The sequence below is a fragment of the Erythrolamprus reginae genome, chromosome 10 (assembly GCF_031021105.1).
Source record: "Erythrolamprus reginae isolate rEryReg1 chromosome 10, rEryReg1.hap1, whole genome shotgun sequence".
NCBI classification, from domain to species: domain Eukaryota; kingdom Metazoa; phylum Chordata; class Lepidosauria; order Squamata; family Dipsadidae; genus Erythrolamprus; species Erythrolamprus reginae.
Genome location: NC_091959.1, coordinates 46872895 through 46896457, shown reverse-complemented (window position 1 = coordinate 46896457; position 23563 = coordinate 46872895). Strand labels below are relative to the sequence as shown.

At 46.4% G+C, this 23563-nt stretch overlaps 1 protein-coding gene across 3 annotated transcripts; it reads right to left on the bottom strand.

The window, feature by feature from the left end:
- Positions 1 to 1136: 1136 nt before the first annotated feature.
- Positions 1137 to 22902, bottom strand: LOC139172999 (golgin subfamily A member 6-like protein 26). 3 transcript variants are annotated; one of them, XM_070762385.1, is made up of 17 exons: positions 22118 to 22902; positions 21217 to 21386; positions 20927 to 20995; positions 20605 to 20717; positions 20228 to 20348; positions 19483 to 19632; positions 17663 to 17821; positions 16233 to 16295; positions 15054 to 15149; positions 13880 to 14056; positions 12490 to 12618; positions 11328 to 11554; positions 9398 to 9536; positions 6868 to 6951; positions 5378 to 5580; positions 4288 to 4354; positions 1137 to 1435 (listed from the first exon to the last, which is right to left on the bottom strand). In XM_070762385.1, exons 1-17 carry the CDS (start codon positions 22890 to 22892, stop codon positions 1154 to 1156), a joined length of 3024 nt encoding a protein of 1007 aa, XP_070618486.1. In that variant the 5' UTR covers positions 22893 to 22902; the 3' UTR covers positions 1137 to 1153. The 3 variants fall into 3 exon arrangements, with proteins under 3 accessions (XP_070618486.1, XP_070618488.1, XP_070618489.1); XM_070762387.1 differs by lacking the exon at positions 20927 to 20995; XM_070762388.1 differs by lacking the exons at positions 20605 to 20717; positions 20927 to 20995 and having other exon boundaries at positions 21269 to 21386.
- Positions 22903 to 23563: the final 661 nt, after the last annotated feature.

Here is a 23563-nt window from a genome sequence, read left to right as displayed (position 1 = left end):
CCGGCTCACCCACCCGCGCTCCTTTCCCGCGGGGAATCGGCCCGGGAAGGCCGTGGAACCGGGAGCCCCGATCGGTTTGGGGACCTCGAGGCAGGTCCGGAATCCCGCGCGGGTCTCTTGCAGCCTCTTGGCAGGGAAGGGACCGAGCCTGCGATCGCTGTCCGGGTGCTGCAGCGCGGGGGCTTTTAAAATCCGGGCTGCCAAGAGGCTGGAGGTCGGCGGGCCATTCCACTGGTGTGTTTGTGCGTGTGTGTGAGAGAGAGAGAGACAGACAGACAAACAGAAACAGGGAGAGACAAAGAGAAAGACAGAGACAGAGAAACAGAGACAAAGAGAGAGAGAGAGACAGGCCTGGCTGTATAAATAGGTCTCGAGACTCTTGGGGGGGGCGAGGAGGGTAGGGGCTGTGCGGATCTCGGCGGGGGGGACACGACTGATTCCAGAGGGCCAGGCCCCACACAGAGAAGGCCCTTCCTCTAGGCCCAGCCAAGCGACATTGTCTCGTTGATGGGACCGGGAGAAGGCCGACTCTGTGAGACCTGACCAGTTGCTGAGGCTCATGCGGCCAGAGGCGGTCCTGTACCTAATGTGGTCCGATGCCATGTATGTATGTGCCTACCACGTGTATGTATGTACAGTGTTCCCTCGCTTTTCACGGAGGATGCGTTCCGAGATTGCCCGCGAAAGTTGAATTTCCGCAAAGTAGAGATGCGGAAGTAAGTACACTATTTTTTTGCTATGAACAGTATCACAAGCCTTCCCTGAACACTTTAAACCCCTAAATTGCAATTTCCCATTCCCTTAGCAACCATTCAGATTATTACTCACCATGTTTATTTATTAAAGTTTATTAAAAAAATATTTATTAAAGGCAGACGAAAGTTTGGCGATGACATATGACGTCATCGGGTGGGAAAAACCGTGGTATAGGGAAAAAACCCGCAAAGTATTTTTTAATTAATATTTTTGAAAAACCGTGGTATAGACTTTCCGCGAAGTTCGAACCCGCGAAAATCGAGGGAACACTGTATATAGGTCTTGTATATAAATCACTCTTTGTAAGGCAAACCTCTTTATACTCTCTTCTGTTCCTGGTAGTAGCTATGTTTTGCACACTCTGACATCCACAATAGTCCGAATCCCTGATCTTGTTTTATTTTGTTTTCCAAAGCAAAGAATTGGCCGCTTTCAGCGTCGGCAAATCATTGACGGGATGAACGAGGCCTCCTCTTTCTTCTTGGGGTGGATCCAGGCCTTCATGGAAACTTCCGGAGGGGCCCAGGCTGCCCCGCCTCAAATAACCATCGTTCTCTGCCCGTAGTTTCCGGATCCGGTCCTGCAAGTGATGCAGCACATTTGGGTTGGGAGGGCGGCTCGGCCTGGCACCCAGGGAGGGCGAGTAGAGTGTGGCCGATGGGTGCCATCGGCTCCATCCCTAGAGAAAAGCGGTGGGGGGCAGAGAAGGAGAAGAGTCCGAAGGCTTCATCAGCAAAAAGCCGAGCAAGATGGCAGCCACAATAGTGCAATAATAATAATTAATAATAATAACAACAATTGATTCGACTTCTATGCCACCCAATCCCATCGGATTCTGGGCGGCTTTTATATCTCTTTTCTAGTCTCACAGAATTTATCCCCCATATTTAATTCCTTACATAATGTATATAAATAACTATGATTAACTTTATCAAAAGCTTTATACAGTGGTACCTCGAGATACGAGTTTAATTCGTTCCGGACCTGGGCTCTTAAGTCGAGCAGCTCTTATCTCGAACGACTTTTCCCCATAGGAATTAATGTAAATAATTTTAATTGGTTCCAGCCCTCAAAAAACTCACAAAGTTAGTCTAAATTATGCAGAAAGACATGTTTTTAATGAAGAAATGTACATGTACATATAAATGAATAATGAAGTTTCTTTCACTTAACTTGTAAACTTTCTTAAACTTTTAAATTTACATATGTTCAACTTCTCTGCCACCCAATCCTGTAGGACAGAGGTCCCCAACCCTTTTTGCACCAGGGACTGGCTTTAAGCGATCAAGAGAGGAATGGGTGAATGAATGGACGGAGGGTGGGAAGGAAGGAAGGAAAGAGGGAAGGGACAGGAACAGAGGAAGGAAGCAAGGAAACTTATGAAAGGGGAGAGTAAGAGAGGAATGAGTGAAGGGAGGGAGGGAGGGAAGAAGGTGGGAAGGAGAAAGAAAAGAAGAAATAGAGGAAGGGAAGGTAAAAGAGAGAAAGAAAAAGAGCAAGAAAGAAAGAAAGAAAGAAAGAAAGAAAGAAAGGGGGAAGGGACAGGAACAGAGGAAGGAAGCAAGGAAACTTATGAAAGGGGAGAGTAAGAGAGGAATGAGTGAAGGGAGGGAGGGAGGGAAGAAGGTGGGAAGGAGAAAGAAAAGAAGAAATAGAGGAAGGGAAGGTAAAAGAGAGAAAGAAAAAGAGCAAGAAAGAAAGCTGCAAGCACCCCCCCCGAGCCCCCCAGGCCGGCTGCAACCTTTTAAAACACGCGCGCCGCTTCGCAGCTGTCTCCTGAAACCGAACGCGGAAGTTAGCGTTTGGCTTCAGGAGACAGCTCCTTGGCGCTTGTATCTCGAATTTGGGCTTGTAAGTAGAACAAAAATATCTCTCCCCTCCCAGCTCTTATCTCGAGTTGCTCTTAAGTAGAGCAGCTCTTATGTCGGGGTTCCACTGTACACATCTAATTTCAGAATTCCCAGTTTCCTTGTAGTAACGGTAGCAGGGTGCATCACATTTATTACATTTCTAATTGGTCCACTTATCTTCCTACCCTTTACAATTGGTAGACCACTATTTATTTATTTTTATTTATTTTATTGCATTTGTATGCCGCCCCTCTCCATAGACTCGGGGCAGCTAACAACAGTAGTAAACAGCATATGACAATCCAATATAAACAGTTAAAAACCCCTATTGTAAAACCAACATACATACAGACATACCATGCATAAAATTGTAAAGGCCTAGGGGGAAAGGGTATCTCAATTCCCCCATGCCTGGCGGCAGAGGTGGGTTTTAAGAAGCTTACGAAAGGCAAGGAGGGTGGGCGCAATTCTAATCTCTGGGGGGAGTTGGTTCCAGAGGGTTGGGGCCGCCACAGAGAAGGCTCTTCCCCTGGGTCCCGCCAAGCGACATTGTTTAGTTGACGGGACCCGGAGAAGACCCACTCTATGGGACCTAACTGGTCGCTGGGATTCGTGCAGAAGGCGGTCCCTGAGATAATGGAGTGCCCGCACTGGACCGGACCAGTAGGAACTCACCCCTGAGTCAAAGCTCGTAAGCTACCTGAGCATTTGAGTTTGCTCAACTTTATCGAATTATAGGACAGCCTCTCCTTTATTTCCCTGAAAAGGAAAGCTAAAAAACGAGGCCAAACAGCATCCAGATGTTTGTCTTGCAAAACAGCAGTCCAATCAGGTCTCCAGATGGACCCGTTTGAGGGCAGGAAGCTCCAGCGCACCAAATTTGGCCTTTTTTTCCCAATTTGGGCTCAAAATTGGGAGGTCTCTTAAGTCCAACATGGCCGATGGGCAGGTTGGTTACGGAAGGGTTTTTAGAAAGCAGGGGGCAGGTTCCTCTTAGCTTTCCAACTGGTGCGCACTGCGATGTTTCGCTATGCTCGCGTGCCCACACACCCTTGTGCAATTTTACTTCCGCGCGTGCTCAGAGAGCTGAAAAATAGGAAAAAAATTACCAAAAAAAATGGTGGCGCGCACGGATCGGCAAAAACAGCACCAGAGCCATGGTGCCAAATTGCATCATCAGCAGGCCATTACCAGACGGTGAAAAAAATGGGCAAACAGGAAGTTTAAAAAAAACGGACTTCCGGTTTGCCCGTTGTGCTGCGTTTTTGCACTCTGGAGGGTTCAGGGAAGCTTCCTGAAGCCCCAGAGTGCAAAAAAAACCAGGCCAAACCGGCAAACCGGAAGTGCGTTTTCTGAACTTCCTGTTTGCCCGCTGGATGGTTTTTCACAGTCCATGGCTTCAGCGAAGCTTCCCTGAAGCACCCAGAGTGCGAAACGGCCTTCCCCAAGGCCGAAAATCAGCTGGCCAGCGCACGCAAAATCTTGCGTGCCCTCCGATACGGCTCTGCGTGCCACCAGTAGCACACGTGCCATAGGTTCGCCATCACGGGCCTTGGAGATTCTTGGAAATGGGACTTCCCATCCATGCTGGCTGTTGCGAAGCAAACCATCTGGAGGTTGGCAATAGGGGAGGCCTTGTAATCCCTCCCTCCCCACCTGGGAAACCTCTGCCCGCTTTTACCGTAGAGAAAGTTCTTCCTCCCGACCCAGGAATTGCCAGATTCTTGCACGGATTGCTGGATAAACGCCTGGAAGGGAGACGCGCAGTTGTGAACATTCCAAATCAGGAGCTTAACTAGATACAACTTTCTTTCATAGACTCACCTTCTGAACGTATAACAGCAGTTTGCCAGCAAAGCATTTCTGGAACCCCAGATCTACGACGTCCATCATTACAAATGTTTAATCTCCACACCCCTTTTCCCATAAATCCTCACTTACATACTGTCTGGATGTTTCCTAGAGATATTCACCTTCTAGAACTTTTCCCATAAAGATATTCCTGCCTGTGTCTTGACCTTCTGACTTGGGCATCTAATAGGGGCTCCTGGTCTCCCATGTCCCCCTCCTCATCTGAATCGGACATTGCCACCATTGGGGTTTCTACAGTCTCTGGAGGTTCCGCAGGTTTCTCAAGTCTCAATTCTCCCTCTCTCTCTTTCTGACTCAGTTGTCAAGAACGCTGCTCTAGGGCAGTGATTTTCAACCTTTTTTGAGCCACGGCACATTTTTTACATTTACGAAACCCTGGGGCACATTGAGCGGGAGGGCGGCTAAAAAAAGTTTGGACAAAAAAATTCTCTCTCTCTCTCTTCCTCCCCTTCACTCTATTTCTTTCTCCCTCCCTCTTTCTCTCCCTTCCTTCCTCTTTCTTTCTCTCTCTCTCCATCCCTCTTTATTTCTCTTCCTTCCTTCCTCTTTTTTGCTCTCTTTCTCTCTCCCTCCCTACCTCCCTCTGACTTTCTCTCTCTCTCCTTCCCTCCTTCCCTCCCTCTCTTTCTCTCTCGCTTGCTTTCTTTCTCTCTCTCTCTTTCTCTCTCTTGTTTTCTCTCTCTCTCTTGCTTTCTCTCTCTCTGAGCTTCATGGCACACCTGACCATGTCTCGCGGCACACTGGTTGAAAAACACTGCTCTAGGGTACCAAGACAGACCCAATTCATCATCCCCAGAATCTGTGACCCGGTCGTGGACCACTCACAACAGAATCCAACCCAGGGGGACTACATCAAGTTGGGGAGCAACTAAATTCTGTCCCCCTCTTGTAACACTCACCCCTCCGTCTCAAGATCCAGTTCCCGCTTCGGATGGTCGATAGGCGTGCGATCCGTCTTGTCTTTCTCACCAGCCACATCCTTCCGGGGTGCAGGCCACTCGCCAACTCTCTCTTCGGGTGGTGGGCCTAAAGTGGGCTTGTCTTTCTCCTGTCCTTCCTTCAACCAGCTGCGCTGCAGGGCAAGGATATCGCTCAGGTGTTCCTATGGAGAAGAATAAAATTTGCAAAGTCTCCTATTACCTTTAAAATAAAAAAACAAAACCTGTTTGGTTGCATTGTCCCATTAAAACGTATCAGGAAAGACTTCATGGACTCCATCTGCATAGTCTGGAGGACAGGAGGAAAAGGGGGGACATGATCGAAACATTTAAATATGTTAAAGGGTTAAATAAGGTCCAGGAGGGAAGTGTTTTTAATAGGAAAGTGAACACAAGAACAAGGGGACACAATCTGAAGTTAGTTGGGGGAAAGATCAGAAGCCACATGAGAAAATATTATTTTACTGAAAGAGTAGTAGATCCTTGGAACAAACGTCCAGGAGACATGGTTGGTAAATCCGCAGTCACTAAATTTAAACATGCCTGGGATAAACATATATCCATCCTAAGATAAAATACAAAAAATAGTATAAGGGCAGACTTGATGGATCATGAGGTCTTTTTCTGCCGTCAGTCTTCTATGTTTCTATTTTATTTTTTTCCCAAGAGGCAACTGGACTGGGGGTTATATCGTATAGTTGTCAGTGTGTTGTTTAATGTTGTTTTGTATGTGTATTTTCTTTTTTCTATTGTATTTTCTTTTCTTTTTTAAAAATGTAAATACATTGGTACCTCTACCTAAGAATGCCTCTACTTATGAACTTTTCTGGATAAGACCCGGGTGTTCGAGATTTTTTTTGCCTCTTCTCAAGAACCATTTTCCACTTACAAACCCGAGCCTCTGAAACTGTAACCGGAAAAGGAAGGGAGAAGCCTCTGTGGGGCCTCTCTAGGAATCTCCTGGGAGGAAACAGGGGCCAGAAAAGGTGGTGAGAAGCCTCCGTGGGGACTCTCTAGGAATCTCCTGGGAGGAAACAGGGCCAGAAAAGGTGGGGAGAAGCCTCCGTGGAGCCTCTCGAGGAATCTCCTTGGAAGAAACAGGACCGGGAAAGGTGGGGAGAAGTCTCCGTGGCGACTCTTGAGGAATCTCCTGGGAGGAAACAGGGCCAGAAAAGGCGGGGAGAAGCCTCCGTGGGGCCTCTCTAGGAATCTCCTGGGAGGAAACAGGGCCCCCACCCTCCCTGTGGTTTCCTCAATCGCACACATTATGTGCTTTTCCATTGATTCCTATGGGAAAAATTGCTTCTTCTTACAAATTTTTCTACTTAAGAACCTGGTCACGGAACGAATTAAGTTCGTAAGTAGAGGTATCACTTGCAATTCACTGAAGTGAGTCCCAAAAGCAAAGTTATCTCACGGCCCCAACTACCTGAGCTGAAGGAGTAACTCACCTGAACCATCTGCTCTTTCAGGGCTTCTAGAATGGACCGATTCTCCAGGTGAAGCTGTTCTTTCTGCTGCCTCAATTCCACCTCCTGAAGAACGGAAAAAGCCCAGTGATGACATGACTTGGAAAGAATTGAACTCGGGGATGAACAATAAACCACTCAGAAGTACCATATTTTTCGGAGTATAAGACGCACCTTAGTTTTTGGGGAGGAAAATAGGGAGGAAAAAATCTGCCTACCAGGTATTCATCTGGCTAGCGGTCCTTAGTCGGGTCAGCTTTAGCACATTTACCCCCTGGTTAGGGCTGAAAAATAACCTTTTTGGGAGCGGTAGCAATGAAAAAAAGCCTGCAAAGATTTAGTGCTGGGGAAAAAACTTCTTCAGAGGGAGTAGCAATGAAAAAAAGCCTGCAAAGACTTAGGGCTGAGAAAAAAACCTTATTCGGGGGGAGTAGCAATGAAAAAAAGCCTGCAGAGACTTAGGGCTGGAAAAAACTTCTTCAGAGGAAGTAGCAATGAAAAAAGCCTGCAGAGACTTAGGGCTGGAAAAAACCTCTTCAGAGGGAGTAGCAATGAAAAAAGCCTGCAAGGACAGGGCTGGAAAAAACTTCTTCAGAGGGAGTAGCAATGAAAAAAAGCCTGCAAAGACTTAGGGCTGAGAAAAAAAACTTATTCGGAGTGAGTAGCAATGAAAAAAGCCTGCAGAGACTTAGGGCTGGAAAAAACTTCTTCAGAGGGAGTAGCAATGAAAAAAGCCTGCAAGGACAGGGCTGGAAAAAACTTCTTCAGAGGGAGTAGCAATGAAAAAAGCCTGCAGAGGCTTAGGGCTGGAAAAAACTTCTTCAGAGGGAGTAGCAATGAAAAAAAGCCTGCAAAGACTTAGGGCTGAGAAAAAAAACTTATTCGGAGGGAGTAGCAATGAAAAAAAGCCTGCAGAGACTTAGGGCTGGAAAAAACTTCTTCAGAGGAAGTAGCAATGAAAAAAGCCTGCCGAGACTTAGGGCTGGAAAAAACCTCTTCAGAGGGAGTAGCAATGAAAAAAGCCTGCAGAGACTTAGGGCTGGAAAAAACTTCTGCAGAGTGAGTAGCAATGAAAAAAGCCTGCAGAGACTTAGGGCTGGAAAAAACCTCTTCAGAGGGAGTAGCAATGAAAAATGCCTGCAGAGACTTAGGGCTGGAAAAAACTTCTTCAGATGGAGTAGCAATGAAAAAAGCCTGCAGAGACTTAGGGCTGGAAAAAACTTCTTCAGAGGGAGTAGCAATGAAAAAAGGCCTGCAGAGACTTAGGGCTGGAAAAAACTTCTTCAGAGGAAGTAGCAATGAAAAAAAGCCTGCAGAGACTTAGGGCTGGAAAAAACCTCTTCAGAGGGAGTAGCAATGAAAAAAGCCTGCAGAGACTTAGGGCTGGAAAAAACTTCTTCAGAGGGAGTAGCAATGAAAAAAGCCTGCAGAGACTTAGGGCTGGAAAAAACTTCTTCAGAGGGAGTAGCAATGAAAAAAAGCCTGCAGAGACTTAGGGCTGGAAAAAACTTCTTCAGAGGAAGTAGCAATGAAAAAAGCCTGCAGAGACTTAGGGCTGGAAAAAAACTCTTCAGAGGGAGTAGCAATGAAAAAAGCCTGCCGAGACTTAGGGCTGGAAAAAACTTCTTCAGAGGAAGTAGCAATGAAAAAAGCCTGCCGAGACTTAGGGCTGGAAAAAACTTCTTCAGAGGGAGTAGCAATGAAAAAAGCCTGCAGAGACTTAGGGCTGGAAAAAACTTCTTCAGAGGAAGTAGCAATGAAAAAAGCCTGCAGAGACTTAGGGCTGGAAAAAACCTCTTCAGAGGGAGTAGCAATGAAAAAAGCCTGCAGAGACTTAGGGCTGGAAAAAACTTCTTCAGAGGGAGTAGCAATGAAAAAAAGCCTGCAGAGACTTAGGGCTGGAAAAAACTTCTTCAGAGGGAGTAGCAATGAAAAAAAGCCTGCAGAGAATTAGGACTGGAAAAAAAACCTCTTCAGAGGGAGTAGCAATGAAAAAAAGCCTGCAGAGACTTAGGGCTGGAAAAAAACCTCTTCAGAGGGAGTAGCAATGAAAAAAGCCTGCAGAGACTTAGGGCGGGGAAAAAAACCTCTTCAGAGGGAGTAGCAATGAAAAAAAGCCTGAAGAGACTTAGGGCTGAGAAAAAAAAACTTATTCGGAGGGAGTAGCAATGAAAAAAAAAGCCTGCAAAGACTTAGGGCTGGAAAAAAAACTTCCTGCAGGCCAGGAAGATTGTTAGCACTTCATTAGGGCTGAAAAAACCTTTTTTGGAGTGAATAGCAATGAAAAAAAGCCTGCAAAGGGCTGGAAAAACCTTCAGAGAGAGAGTAACAATGAAAAAGCCTGCAAGCTGGTAAGGAAGATCGCATTCAGAATATAAGATGCACCCAAATTTTCCGCCTCTTTTAGGGAGGAAAAAGTTGCATCTTATAACCTAAAAAATACGGTAACTCCACCAACTTTTATGGTCCTTGGGGCTCTGAGAGCTCAGGCCAGCAGGTGCCTCCCACTCACCTTCTCTCTCTGGATCTGGACCACACGCTGCCTTTGCCTCTCGAGCTCGTGGTTGAGGTCCTGGATGTAACTCTGAATTACTTCCTTCACCTCTCGCAAAGCCTGGAAGGCGGCGCCACAGGAGAGTGGAATGGCTCCCCTTGGAAGCAAAGCAACATCAACATCAACTAATCAGCATATATCAATTACATCAATGACCCCACTGACTCACCAGGAAGTTTCAACACAGCTTCCAGCTGCTGAGTCAGCACTCCACACCCACCCACCAGTATTTATTTATTTATTTCATTTATTTATTTACTGGATTTGTATGCCGGCCCTCTCCGTAGACTCGGGGCAGCTAACAACAGTAACAAAAAAGCAGCATGTAAATCCAATACTAAAACAACTAAAAAACCCTTATTGTAAAACCAAACATCCATCCATACAAACATACCATGCATGAATTGTAAAGGCCTTGGGGGAAAGAATATCTCAATTCCCCCATGCCTGACGGCAGAGGTGGGTTTCAAGGAGCTTACGAAAGGCAAGGAGGGTGGGGGCAACTCTGATATCCAGGGGGAGTTGGTTCCAGAGGGTCGGGGCCGCCACAGAGAAGGCTTTTCCCCTGGGCCCCGCCAACCGACATTGTTTTGTTGACGGGACCCGGAGAAGGCCCACTTTATGGGACCTAACAGGTCGCTGGGATTCGTGTGGCAGAAGGCGGTCTCGAGGATACCCTGGTCCGGTGCCATGAAGGGCTTTATAGGTGATGTCCAACAATTTGAATTGTGACCGGAAACTGATCGGCAACCAATGCAGACTGCGGAGTGTTGGTGTTACATGGGCATATTTGGGAAAGCCCATGATTGCTCTCGCAGCTGCATTTTTCTGAACACTTTTCAAAGGTAGCCCCATGTAGAGAGCGTTGCAGTAGTCGAGCCTCGAGGTGATGAGGGCATGAGTGACTGTGAGCAGTGACTCCCGGTCCAATTAGGGCCACAACTTGTGCACCAGGCGAACCTGGGCGAACGCCCCCCTCGTCACAGCTGAAAGATTTATAGAGGGAAGGCAGCTCAGACCATGCTATCTTCAACCTAGCACAAGGACAAAAACACCAGCCTGAAGATGACAAGTGGGACCTCGTCGAAACGTCTCCAGAAACCCGAATATACCAAGACCTTCATATATATATACTCGTGCAATGAATATATTGAACGGCGTCACATAAAAGCAATCTCTTCAATGAGGATTTTACCCTCTGACAAAATCAGTAGGGACTGATGAAAGCTTAGTAGTTTTATAGTAGTTTTAAATAATACATGCATACATACATACAGTGGTACCTCTACTTATGAACTTAATTTGGGCCCCATGGAGGCTTCTCCCTGCCATTTCTGGCCCTGTTTCCTCCAAGGAGATTCCTAGAGAGGCCCCACAGAGGCTTCTCCCCACCTTTTCTGGCCCTTTTATCCTCCCAGGAGATTCCTAGAGAGGCCCCACGGAGGCTTCTCCCCACCTTTTCCGGCCCTGTTTTCTCCCAGGAGACTCCTAGAAAGGCCCCACGGAGGCTTCTCCCCACCTTTTCTCGCCCTTTTATCCTCCCAGGAGATTCCTAGAGAGGCCCCACGGAGGCTTCTCCCCACCTTTTCCGGCCCTTTTATCCTCCCAGGAGATTCCTAGAGAGGCCCCACAGAGGCTTCTCCCCGCCTTTTCCGGTTACAGTTTTGGAGGCTGGGGTTTGCAAGTGGAAAATGATTCTTAAGAAGAGGCAAAAAAATCTCGAACACCCGGTTCTTATCTAGAATAGTTCATAAGTAGAGGCGTTCCGTAGGTAGGGGTGCCACTGTACATGCATACATGGAATCTCCTATTAAGAAGCAACTCTCGAGAAAATCGGCTGCCCTCTTTAAACACCCACCCCAGAAAAGGAGAACTCTGCTATTCCTACCTGCACAACAGGTGAGGCAGCAGGGTCGACTTCTCAGGAAGGAGCTCCTGCAGCTGCTGACACGCTAAGGCGACCTGAGTGGCCCAGAAATGATCCATCCGGTCAACTTCAGCCTGAAGTTCGTGCTCCCGGAGGGACAAACGGCTGCATTCTGTTTGTAGGTGTTCTTTGCTTTCTTCCATCTGTTGTAGCTTCGTTCTCATTCCTTCCCTTTCTTGCATCCTTTCCTGGGAGGGGGGAGAAGACACGCCCATGTGCCCACCCACCTCTATTTCAGGAACCAGAGAGGCTCTGCCCTACCTGGCTTGGGATCGGGGAACCTGGTTGGCTCTTCACCCTGCCATTCCAAAGGCTTCCCTGGAGCCCTGGGAGGAGGGTAAAAACGCCCTCCCCCATCCCTCTGGAGGCTCTCAGGAAGCCAAAAACGCCCTCCCAGAGCCATAAACCAGCAAACTGGCAAACACATGCCTATTTGGAGCTGAGCTAGGGCAACGGCTCGCGTGCCAGCAGATATGACCCAGTGTGCCACCTGTGGCACCCGTGCCATAGGTTCGCCATCATTGCATCACAACACTGAAGTGTTTTTAATAGGAAACTGAACACAAGAACAAGGAGGCACCATCTGAGGTTAGTTGGGGGAAAGATCAGAAGCCACATGAGAAAATATTATTCGACTGAAAGAGTAGTAGATGCTTGGAACAAACTTCCAGCAGGCGTGGTTGGTCAATCCACAGTCACTGAATTTAAACCTGCCTGGGATAAAACATAGATCCATCCTAAGATAAAATAAGGAAATAGTATAAGGGCAGACTAGATGGACCAGGAGGTCTTTTTCTGCCATCAATCTTCTATGTTTCTAAGATAGATAGATAGAGAGAGAGAGAGATAGATGATAGAAGCAACGTGAGAAAATATTTTACTGAAAGAGTAGTAGATGCTTGGAACAAACTTCCAGCAGACGTGGTTGGTCAATTCACAGTTACTGAATTTAAACATGCTTGGGATAAACATAGATCCATCCTAAGATAAAATACAGGAAATAGGATAAGGGCAGACTAGATGGACCAGGAGGTCTTTTTCTGCCGTCAACCTTCTATGTTTCTACGCTTTAGAACCTCTTCCTGTGGGGGGGCTGGAGTGGGGTGGGGGGTTGTTGTCTCACCTGCTCCAGCTCTTCTCGCAGCTTTTCGAGAGCTTCGTCCTTTTCCTTCTGCAGCCCAACCTGCAGTTCTTCCAGGCTGCCTCGTTTCTCCTCTTCCAAACGGACCTGATTCTCCAAGCCTTCGATCTTCTAAAACACAAAATTGCCCCGATGGGCTTGTTCTCACTCATGTCTCGACATCCCGTCTCCTGCTGCACCTATCCCAGCGGCCGGTCAAGACCCACGGAGTCGGCCTTCTCCAGGTTCCCCTCCGCTAAGCAATGCCGGCTGGTGGGGCCTAGGAGAAGAGCCTTTTCTGTGGTGGCTCCGGCCCTTTGGAATCTTCAGAGATTCGCACTTCCCCCACTGTCCTGGCCTTCTGTAACGTACGTGCGCAGCTCCAGCTAACCGGTGACCCTAACCCAAACCCTTGACATGAGTGACGTCAAGTTGTCCACCTTTAAGCCAGTCACATGATCGCCTGGTGCACCAGTTGCGGCCCTATTTGGACAGGGAGTCACTGCTCACAGTCGCTCATGCCCTTATCACCTCGAGGTTCGATTACTGCAACGCTCTCTACATGGGGCTACCTTTGAAAAGTGTTCAGAAACTACAGATCGTGCAGAATGCGGCCACGAGAGCTATCATGGGTCTTCCTAGATTCGCCCACGTTTCTACAACACTCCGTGGCCTGCACTGGCTGCCCATCGGTTTCCGGTCACAATTCAAAGTGTTGGTAATGACCTTTAAAGCCCTTCATGGCATTGGACCAGAATACCTCTGGAACCGCCTTCTATCGCACGAATCCCAGCGGCCGATAAGGTCCCACAGAGTTGGCCTTCTCCCGGTCCCGTCGACTAAACAATGTCATCTGGCGGGCCCCAGGGGAAGAGCCTTCTCTGTGGCGGCCCCGGACCTCTGGAATCAACTCCCCCCGGAGATTAGAACAGCCCCCACCCTCCTTGTCTTTCGCAAGTTACTCAAGTCCCACCTATATCGCCAGGCATGGGGGAATTAAGACATCTCCCCCAGGCTTTCTTATATTTTATGTTTGGTATGTATGTGTTGTATGGTTTTTAAATTGTTGGGGTTTTTCAATATAATTTTATTATTGGATTTGTTCCATTATTATACTGTTTCTATTATTGTTGTGAGCCACCCCAGGTCTTTGGAGAGGGGCGGCATACAAATCTAATAAATTGAATTGAATTGAACCGACATGATCATCAAGCCACTCCCACCTGGTCACATGGCTGGCAAGCCACACCCACAAAATAAGCCACGCCCACTGCGTGTAGCCCTTCACTGGGTGTGACCCTCTTCTTCCCAGCTTGCAACGCTCCTTATCCAAAGGCGGTTGGTACTCGACGCCGTCCAACCTGGGTGCCTGGCTCAGCCCAGAGATACTCGCCTGGTGGAGGTCAGCCGCTTCGTTCCGCCAAGTATGGTTGAGTTTTCTTTCTTTCTCCAGGGCTCTCTGGAGATCCGCCCGCCTCCTCCGGTCCTGTTCCGCCAGGGCTTCCTGCTGCATTCGGAGAGCTGCCTGGGCGTTGGCTTCCCATTTCTTCCGCTCCTGGAGTAGCGTGTTCTGCAACAGAGATGGACACACAAGCGGACCAATGAGTGAACAGCCTAAGGTTTGGGGTTCAGGATGGACTCAAAGAGTTTTGCAGCCTGGGTGTCTTTAAGATCTGTGGACTTCAACTCCCAGAATTCCCCAACCAAGACAAAAAAACACTTCCAAGTTGCAGCTGTCAACTCGAGCAGAGGAATAATAACAATAACAATAATAATAATAATAATAATAACAATTCGCCGCTACATCGCACAGTCCTAGGCACACAACTGGTGATGAAATACGAAATCCAGCATAGTGATCTCATTTGCTGTGTTGTGTTAATAATAATAATGATAATAATGATAATAATGATAATAATGATAATAATGATAATAATAATAATAATAATAATAATAATAATAATAATAATAATAATAATAATAGAAGGACTAATACTGGCTACACAAGAACAGGCCATTAGAACGAATGCTGTCAAAGCCAGAATTTAAAAATCAACAGATGACCCAAAGTGTAGACTCTGTAAAGAAACAGATGAAACAATTGATCACATACTCAGCCGCTGCAAAGCCATCGCACAGACTGACTACAGGCATAGACACGATGCTGTGGCACAGATGATCCACTGGAACTTGTGCCGGAATTACCATTTACCAGTGGCAAAGAACTGGTGGGATCATAAGCCCGAAAAAGTGGTCGAAAATGAGCAAGCAAAACTACTGTGGGACTTCCGACTTCAGACTGACCGAATTCTGAAGCATAACACACCAGACATTGTGATCGTGGAGAAAAAGAAAGTATGGATCATCGACATCGCAATCCCAGGAGACAGCAGAATTGAGGAGAAGCAGCTAGAGAAATTGGCGAAATACGAAGATCTGAAAATCGAGCTGCAACGACTCCGGCATAAGCCAACGAAAGTGGTCCCAGTGGTCCTTGGCACGCTGGGCGCAGTGCCAAAGGATCTCAGCGGACATTTGAAGACCATCGGAAGTTGAGGACTACCTACATTTAGGCTCTTTTGTAGCTCTTCAATTTCCTTCTGGAAGGTGACAGCTTGTTCCCGGAGAGCGCTGGCCTTAGCCGCTTCTGAGCTTTCAGCACACTTGAAAAAAACAGAACGAGAAGCAAAGAACAGATGAACAGAGTTGAAGGGACCTTGGAGATCATCTAGTCCAACCCCCTGCCCCAATAGGAGACTCTACACCATTTCTGACAGATCTCTTCCTGAAAGATTCCATTGATGGAGCTCCCACAACTCCTGGTGGCAACTTCTGTTCCTTGAGTGAATTGTTCTATCAGGAAATTTCTCCTTAGTTCTAAGTTGCTTCTCTCCTTGTTTAGTTTCCACCCATTGCTTCTTGTTCTACCTTCAGGTGCTTTGGAGAATAGCTTGACTCCATCTTCTTTGTGGCAACCCCTGAGATGTTGGAAGGCTGCTATCATGTCTCCCCTGGTCCTTCTTTTCATTAAACTGGACACATCCAATTCATGCAACCTGTTTATCAATCAATCAATCAACCAGAAGACCTTGGAGGTCTTCTAATCTAACCCCCTGCTTAGGCAAGGAACCCTACACCACTTCAGACAGATCGTTATCCAACATCTTCTTTAAGACTTCTACTGTCGGAGCATTCACAACTTCTGGAGGCAGGTAGTTCCACTGATTAATTGTTCTAACTATCAGGAAATTTCTCCTTAGTTCTAAGTTGCTTCTCTCCTTGTTTAGTTTTCACCCATTGCTTCTTGTCCTGCCCTCAGGTATTTTGGAGGATAGCTTGACTCCTTCTTCTTTGTGGCAGTCCCTGAGATGTTGGAAGGCTGCTATCATGTCTCCCCTGGTCCTTCTTTTCATCAAAATAGCCATGCCCAGTTCCTGCAACCGTTCTTTGTATGTTTTAGCCCTCAAGTCCCCTTAATCATCTTTGTTGCTCTTCTCTGCACTCTTTCTAGAGTCTCAACAACTTTTTTTAATAATGTGGTGACCAACACCGGATGGTGTGGTCCTTACTAACGCTTTAATTAAAACAATGAAAAACAGTCTCGGACCATCTTTATAAGACAAGTTTCCAACAACCTCCCTTGGGTCTCCTGATGGTGGATCCTCTCTCTGGCTTCCACCCTTTTCCCAGCCTCTCCACAACTTCTCGCAATCCCCAGAGATTCAAGATGCCGCGTGGATATATACCTTTTGTAAAGCCAGCCTCTCCTGCAACTCCACCTCTTCTCTTAGTTTGCAGAGCTCTTTTTCCTTGCAAGAAGACAGGGGGGGAGGGGGGGGATATTACTTAACCCATTCGTAGCTGAAAGCAGAATAACAGAATGCAGCTGCGAGAGCAGTCATGGGCTTCCCTAAATATGCCCATATTACTCCAACACTCCACAGTCTGCATTGGTTACCGATCAGTTTCCGGTCACAATTCAAAGTGTTGGTTATGACCTATAAAGCCCTTCATGGCACCGGACCAGATTATCTCAGGGACCGCCTTCTGCTGCACGAATCCCAGCGACCGGTTAGGTCTCACAGAGTTGGCCTTCTCCGGGTCCCGTCGACCAAACAATGTCGGCTGGCGGGACCCAGGGGAAGAGCCTTCTCTGTGGCGGCCCCGACTCGCTGGAACCAGCTCCCCCCAGAGATTAGAACTGCCCCTACCCTCCTTGCCTTTCGTAAACTCCTCAAAACCCACCTTTGTCATCAGGCCTGGGGGGAACTGAGATATCTCCCCCGGGCCTATATAATTTATGTATGGTATGTTTGTATGTATGTCTGCTTAATAATGGTTTTTTAAAAATATTTTAAATTGTAAATTATTAGATTTGTCATGAACTGTTTTATTGTGTTGTGAGCCGCCCCGAGTCTACAGAGAGGGGCGGCATACAAATCTAATAAATAAATAAAATAAATAAATAAACAGAGTTGGAAGGGAACCCCAGAGGTCTTGTAGACCAACCCCTTGTTTGAGAAAACCCACCATTTGTGCATGCATGCATGCATTCATTCATTCATAATTTAATTTAGTTTAGTTTAATTTTAATTTTAATCTAATTTATATGCCGCCCAACTCCCGGAAGACTCTGGGTGACTAAGGACCATTGCTAAGGAAGAATAAAAACATACAACATAGAATAACTGAGTTGGAAGGGACCTCAGAGGTCTTCTAGTCCAACCCCTTTTGAGAAAACCCACCATTCATTCGTTTGTTCATTCATAATTAAATTAAATTAAATTAAATTAAATTAAATTTATATGCTGTCCAACTCCCGGAGGAATCTGGGTGTCTAAGGACCATTGCTAAGGAAGAATAAAAACATAGAACATAGAATAACTGAGTTGGAAGGGACCTCAGAGGTCTTCTAGTCCAACCCCTTTTGAGAAAACCCACCATTCATTCGTTTGTTCATCCATTCATAATTAAATTAAATTAAATTAAATTAAATTAAATTAAATTTTAATTAAATTAAATTTTAATTAAATTAAATTTTAATTAAATTAAATTTTAATTTAATTTAATTTAATTTATATGCTGCCCAACTCCCGGAGGAATCTGGGTGACTAAGGGCCATTGCTAAGGAAGAATAAATCTATATATAGATTGGCGAAGGAAGGTTAAATAGAACCTTTTCCCGGGACGCCTCCTCTTGCAGCTGCTCCAGCCGTTGCTGGCTTCCCTCTTCCAGGCTCCTTACAATGCCACCCAGGGCTTCCTTCTCCACTTCCAAGCCCGAAATCCTCTCGTGCAGCTTGGCGATTTCTAAATCCTTTTCGGACAGCAGGGCCTGCAAAAAAACACCAAGATCCTCGGTTCGGCTTCTGGATTGGAGATCCACCTTGTTCTCAGGTTCATTCCCAGTTCAGAAAAACCTTTGGGGAATAAACAGGATCTCTACGTTCTTTCATTACTTGTTCCAAAGATGGAACCTGTGTCCGGATATACAGAGCTACGCAGGAGGATTTGGTAAAATACCGGAATCGTTTGGCGGGCCCCAGGGGAAGAGCCTTCTCTGTGGCGGCCCCGGCCCTCTGGAATCAACTCCCCCCGGAGATTAGAACGGCCCCCACCCTCCTTGTCTTTCGCAAATTACTTAAGACCCACCTATATCACCAGGCATGGGGGAACTAAGACATCTCCCCCAGGATTATTATATTTCACGTTTGGTGTGTATGTGCTGTATGGTTTTTAATTGTTGGGGTTTTTATATATTTTATTATTTGGTTTGTTCCATTGTTATACTGTTTTTTATTGCTGTTGTGAGCCGCCCCGAGTCTTCGGAGAGGGGCGGCATACAAATCTAATAAATAAATAAATAAATAAATAAATAAAATAAATATAGTGTGGCAATTAAGGAACCCGTTCAGATAAATGATGGAGACATGTTTTTAGAAAACGGTAGCAAATAGTTTTACTCTTCATTGCAAGTAAAACATCTTCTGTCTTAATCTTCTCTTTACAGGAACTTTACTTTAGCTTTATTCAGTAAAGCTTACTTACAAGTAGATACTAAACCAATCCAGGTTTCTCCATATCACTACTACCGTTCTATTCAAACGGCTCCAGCCAACAACAACAGCAGCAGTTACTGTAAAGTTGCTTTGCATTTTATAATGCTCTGGCCCAATCAGGTTGCAGTTTACGTCCTATGACTCAGCATTAACATCCTTACAACCTTCTTTTACCTTATATGGTCACACAATGAAAATAGACTAACAATCCTGGGCCTAGAAAGCCTAGAACTACAGCGCCTAAAACACGATTTGAGTATTGCCCACAAGATCATATGCTGTAACGTCCTACCGGTCAATGACTACTTCAGTTTCAACCGCAATAACACAAGAGCACGCAACAGATTCAAACTTAATACGAACCGCTCCAAACTTGACTGTAAAAAATATGATCTCAACAATCGAGTTGTCGAAGCATGGAATTCATTACCGGACTCAATTGTGTCCACCCCTAACCCCCAACACTTCTCCCTTAGACTCTCCACGATTGACCTCTCCAGGTTCCTAAGAGGCCAGTAAGGGGCGTACATAAGTGCACTGGTGTTGCCTTTCGTCCCCTGTCCAATTGTCTTTCCTTTCTCTCACTTATCATATATATTTTCTTCCTTTCATATATCCTCTCCTCTAAGTTCACTTTCACCCTCTTTTATATTATCACATGTCTATTTTTCTTCCTATGTTGGACAAATGAATAAATAAATAAATAAAATAAACAATGAAATGTCACCTAGGATTGCTAATCCTGACAACCTGATGTCAAGGCAAGAAGTAACAGTAAAGTACATATACCGATAGTTAGGTTTTAAATATATTGGATAATAGATTTTTTTGGAGGGGGGAGAGGAATGATTATGATGGGTGAGATTCTAGAGGAATAGTTCCAAGTGGTCACCCAGATATGATGCCTGGACTATGTGGGGGGGGGGGGTCTCCTTACCTCCTGGAGCTGCTTCTCACTGGCCATTTCCTCCATGGAGGACCACTGGGCTCTAGAATTCTTCAGTTGCAGCTCCAGAGAAGACAGCTGGTCTTCCAAACAGTGCACTTGGTCCTTCAGTTCTTCTCGCTCACCGGCCAGGTGAGACACCTGAGATGGACAGAAAGATCTGGTGGTAGGAAAGCTTGAAAAATGATTGGGAATTATTAAGGAATGTGCAGAACCCTTGAGTTATCAAGGACATACACAGAGGAAAACGTGGGATTCCAGCAAATGTCCAGGATAATTATTATTTAGTTATGTCAACTCAGCAAACGAGATCACTATGCTGGATTTCGTATTTCATCACCAGTCGGGTGTTTCCCAAGTACCTAGGACTGTGTGATGTAGCGGCGAATTATGTTTGCCGATCCCAGTAAAGCGGCCTTTTGCAATTGACAGATGGAGATTTTGTCCATTCCGATGGTTTTCAAATGTCCGCTGAGATCCTTTGACACTGCGCCCAGCGTCCAAGGAACACTGGGACCCCTTTCACGGGCTTATGCCAGAGTCGTTGCAGCTCGATTTTGAGATCTTCGTATTTCACTGATTTCTCTAGCTGCTTCTCCTCAATTCTGCTGCCTCCTGGGATTGCGATGTTGATGATCCATACTTTCATTTTCTCCACGATCACAATGTCTGGTGTGTTATGCTTCAGAATTCGGTCAGTCTGAAGTCCCCCCACCAGGTGTGTATCTTTCCTCACCTCCACCTGCAGGGCTCGGTATTGCCTGCCCTGGCGTCTAAGAAGGCTCAGTTCTTCTTCCAGTTCCACAACTTCCTTCAGACAAATCTCCCGCTTGTATCCCAGCAGTACCAGCTCAGCCCTGCAGAAGGAAAGAAGGATGTAAGAGAAGACTAGAATAACAAGGGTTGGAAGGGACCTCGGAGGTCTTTTAGTCCAACCCCTGCTCAAGCAGGCGACCCATATGTATCACTTGGGATAAACCTCTCCTGAAAAGCCTCCAGGGATGGAGCAGTGGTGGGCTTCTACCTGTATGGCTAATTGTGTGGATCGAGTGCGCGTTTTGGTGAGGGTTTTGGGTTTTTTTTGCTGCCCTGCATCAGTCAACTGATCGATACCTGGCTTCCTCTACTTGATCCTGATGTTTTTCCATCTGCAACTCCAGCCTCCTTGCCAGCTCCCGGCGCTCCCGTAGGGCTTGCTGGGAATTTTCCAGCTCCAGAGCCACATGCTGGGAGGAGGGAGAAGAAGAGGGGGAGAAATTGGAGTAGGTTTTTGGAGAAGGAGGAAGGAGAAGAAGGGGAAGAGGAGGAGGAGGAAGAAGAAGAAGAAGAAGAGGAAGAGGAAGAAGAGGAAGAGGAAGAAGAGGAAGAAGAGGAAGAAGAAGGAGGAGGAGATGGTGTTGGAGACAATGGCCAGTTAACTCCACCATGAGTCTACCTCTGTGATTCTCAAGGTACCCCTTCCTCCCACTGCTTCCTGGGAATTTTCCAGCTCCAGAGCCACATGCTGGGAGGAGGAAGAAGAAGAGTGGGAGAAATTGGAGTAGGTTTTTGGAGAAGGAGGAGGAGGAGGAGGAAGAAGAGGAGAAGGAGGAGGAGAAGAAGAGAAAGAGGAAGAAGGAGGAGGAGATGGTGATGAAGACAATGACCAGTTAACTCCACCATGAGTCTACTTCTGTAATTCTCAAGGTGCCCCTTCCTCCCACTGCCAACGTGTCCTGAATAGACCTGGTTTAGCTTGTGGTTTCCTGCTGTGATTTCTTTCCAGTTGGGAGCCCACCTCCTGAAGTGGCCAGAAGTCCTCCTGCTTTGGCCGGTCAGCTGTTCAAACCCTTCTTCATCTGCATCGGAGACACTGGAATGCAAGGGTGAGGAGGACAAAGTCCAGGCACGAGCATCTGAGAAAGAAAGGATCTTGGCATTAGTAACTCTAGGGAACATTTGGCCACGCCTTGTCACTATTTAAGGAAAAGTCTCGTGAGAAGTGCTTGTGATGGACAACGTTCCCAAAATCATGGCCGTGTGTGATCTCCGGAGTTAAAAGAACACTTCTGTTTTAAGTCAGCTTTTCAAACCATGTAATCCGAATCGGCAGAGAGATTACGAAAAAAATGTGAGTCGGTTGAATCACTTCAAAGGAATTTCTTAATGAGTTTTTGGCTTCCGGCCTGGACAGGTGCTCATCTCAGAGACAGTTAGCCTGGGAACACTGCCAGAATGGACTAATTATATCTGGGAGTATTAACCATTTTATACGAGAATTTGTAACCATTATGTACTATTCCTTGAGTGTATGTGGCTTTTAATTCAATCGGTGGCTCTTCTAGACAGAACAGAAGCCAACACCCAGATAAGCAGGGATTAACACCAGACAAACAATCAAGCTGAATCAATGAGCTAGCCAGGAGAAAACCCACACCAACGCTAAGAAGGCAAGCTACTGGATATAAACAGAGAGCAAACCCCCCACATTGATGCTCCACTGATGATGTTACCTGCCTGGGTAATGAAATGTATGTAAACAAACCACCCAGCAAGCCCCAAGGATACCACAGTCCAACCCTCAGCTACAGACATTCTCTTCTATTGGTATGATAAAAAACACCAGCCAATATCTTGGCCAACTTACTCTCTCTCCTCTCGGGAACTTCGCTGTGGACTTTGGTGCACAATGCAACAGCCAAGCTCTCTCCGAGTCTTCTGGCCAACCCTGGAGGCTTCTGAGCATCTCTTGGACCATAAATGATTCCAGGATCCGTTCCCAGTTCAAATGGAGCCACCGTCTCCTTTCCGCCAAGGAGTTTGGCTTTTGGAGGATAGACAGAGTGAGGTAGGATTCTTTGATCTTCTGCAAGGGGCTCTCCTCCTCCTCCTCGGTGGCCCGGTGAGGTCTTCTCAGGATGGCTGTCTTCTGCTCTTCTTGGTGGGATTCTAATTTTCGATGTGGTTCTTCTGCCCTTTTGCCAGGACATCCAAGGGTCTCCAATGACCATCTGTTGCCTTGAACTTCTTGGAATGTTCCGTCTCGCTTCGGAAGATCGCTCTGATCCTTTTTCTCCTCGCTCTAATTCCAGGAATCCACTTTTTCTGGAGAAATCCCCTTCTGTTCCAGAGCTCCAGATCCTGGCGTGATGGATCCTCTTCCTCAGCTGGCCTCGTCTTCCTCTATCTGTTCCGCTGGAGCTCTTGGCAGAACATTCCTGCCAAAGTGCAGATGCTTTTTCTCCTAGAGACGCCATGTTCTCAACTCCGTGTTGAGTAAGACTCTGGTGTGGACGCTGTCCGGGAAGAGGAGCTGATTTCTCCTTGGATGCTTCTGCTGGCACTTGCTTGCTTGTTGACACTAATTGGGAAGAATCCAAAGCAGGCTGGAGAGTTCTGAAAGTTGGGCAAGGAATAGCCATCTCAGATAAGACAGTGGCGTTGGAGGTGGGTGGCCTCACGTCTCTGGGGCCTGAGGCGAGACCAGAAGAAGCCTCCTCTTCATCAGAGCTCAGGAGCAGATCTACCAAACCTTTGTGGAACTCAGCAGCCAAGTCTTCCGTGCAAATGGAATCTGATCTGCTCAGGACCTCCTTTGAGTCAGGGAGGGGCAGCAGCCGCCTTGTGCAGTCCATCTCCTGAGAGGACACCTCCCTGTCCTCACCTACGCTTGTCCTGCCTGGAAGGAGAAGGAAGCAAATTGAGTGTCAGGATTCCAAGTAATACCCCCAATGAAAAAAAACTTTGAGGCTTGAGTTTCTTCAAAGTTCTGTTTTACTAGAGATTATTTATTTATTTATTTATTTATTTTGTCCAATACACAATGAGGGTTTTAGTGGGTATATATCAATATACACATAGTAACATACATGATGAAGGTTATAGAGGAGATACTCATAGTAAAATATATCTAAGAAATAATAGAAAAGAAGGTATAGGAATAGAACATATCAATGAAAGAATAGAAGAAGAGATATAGAAATAGAAGAAAGGTATAGGAGATATAGGAGAGCAATAGGACAGGGGACGGAAGGCACTCTAGTGCACTTGTACTCGCCCATTACTGACCTCTTAGGAATCTGGATAGGTCAAC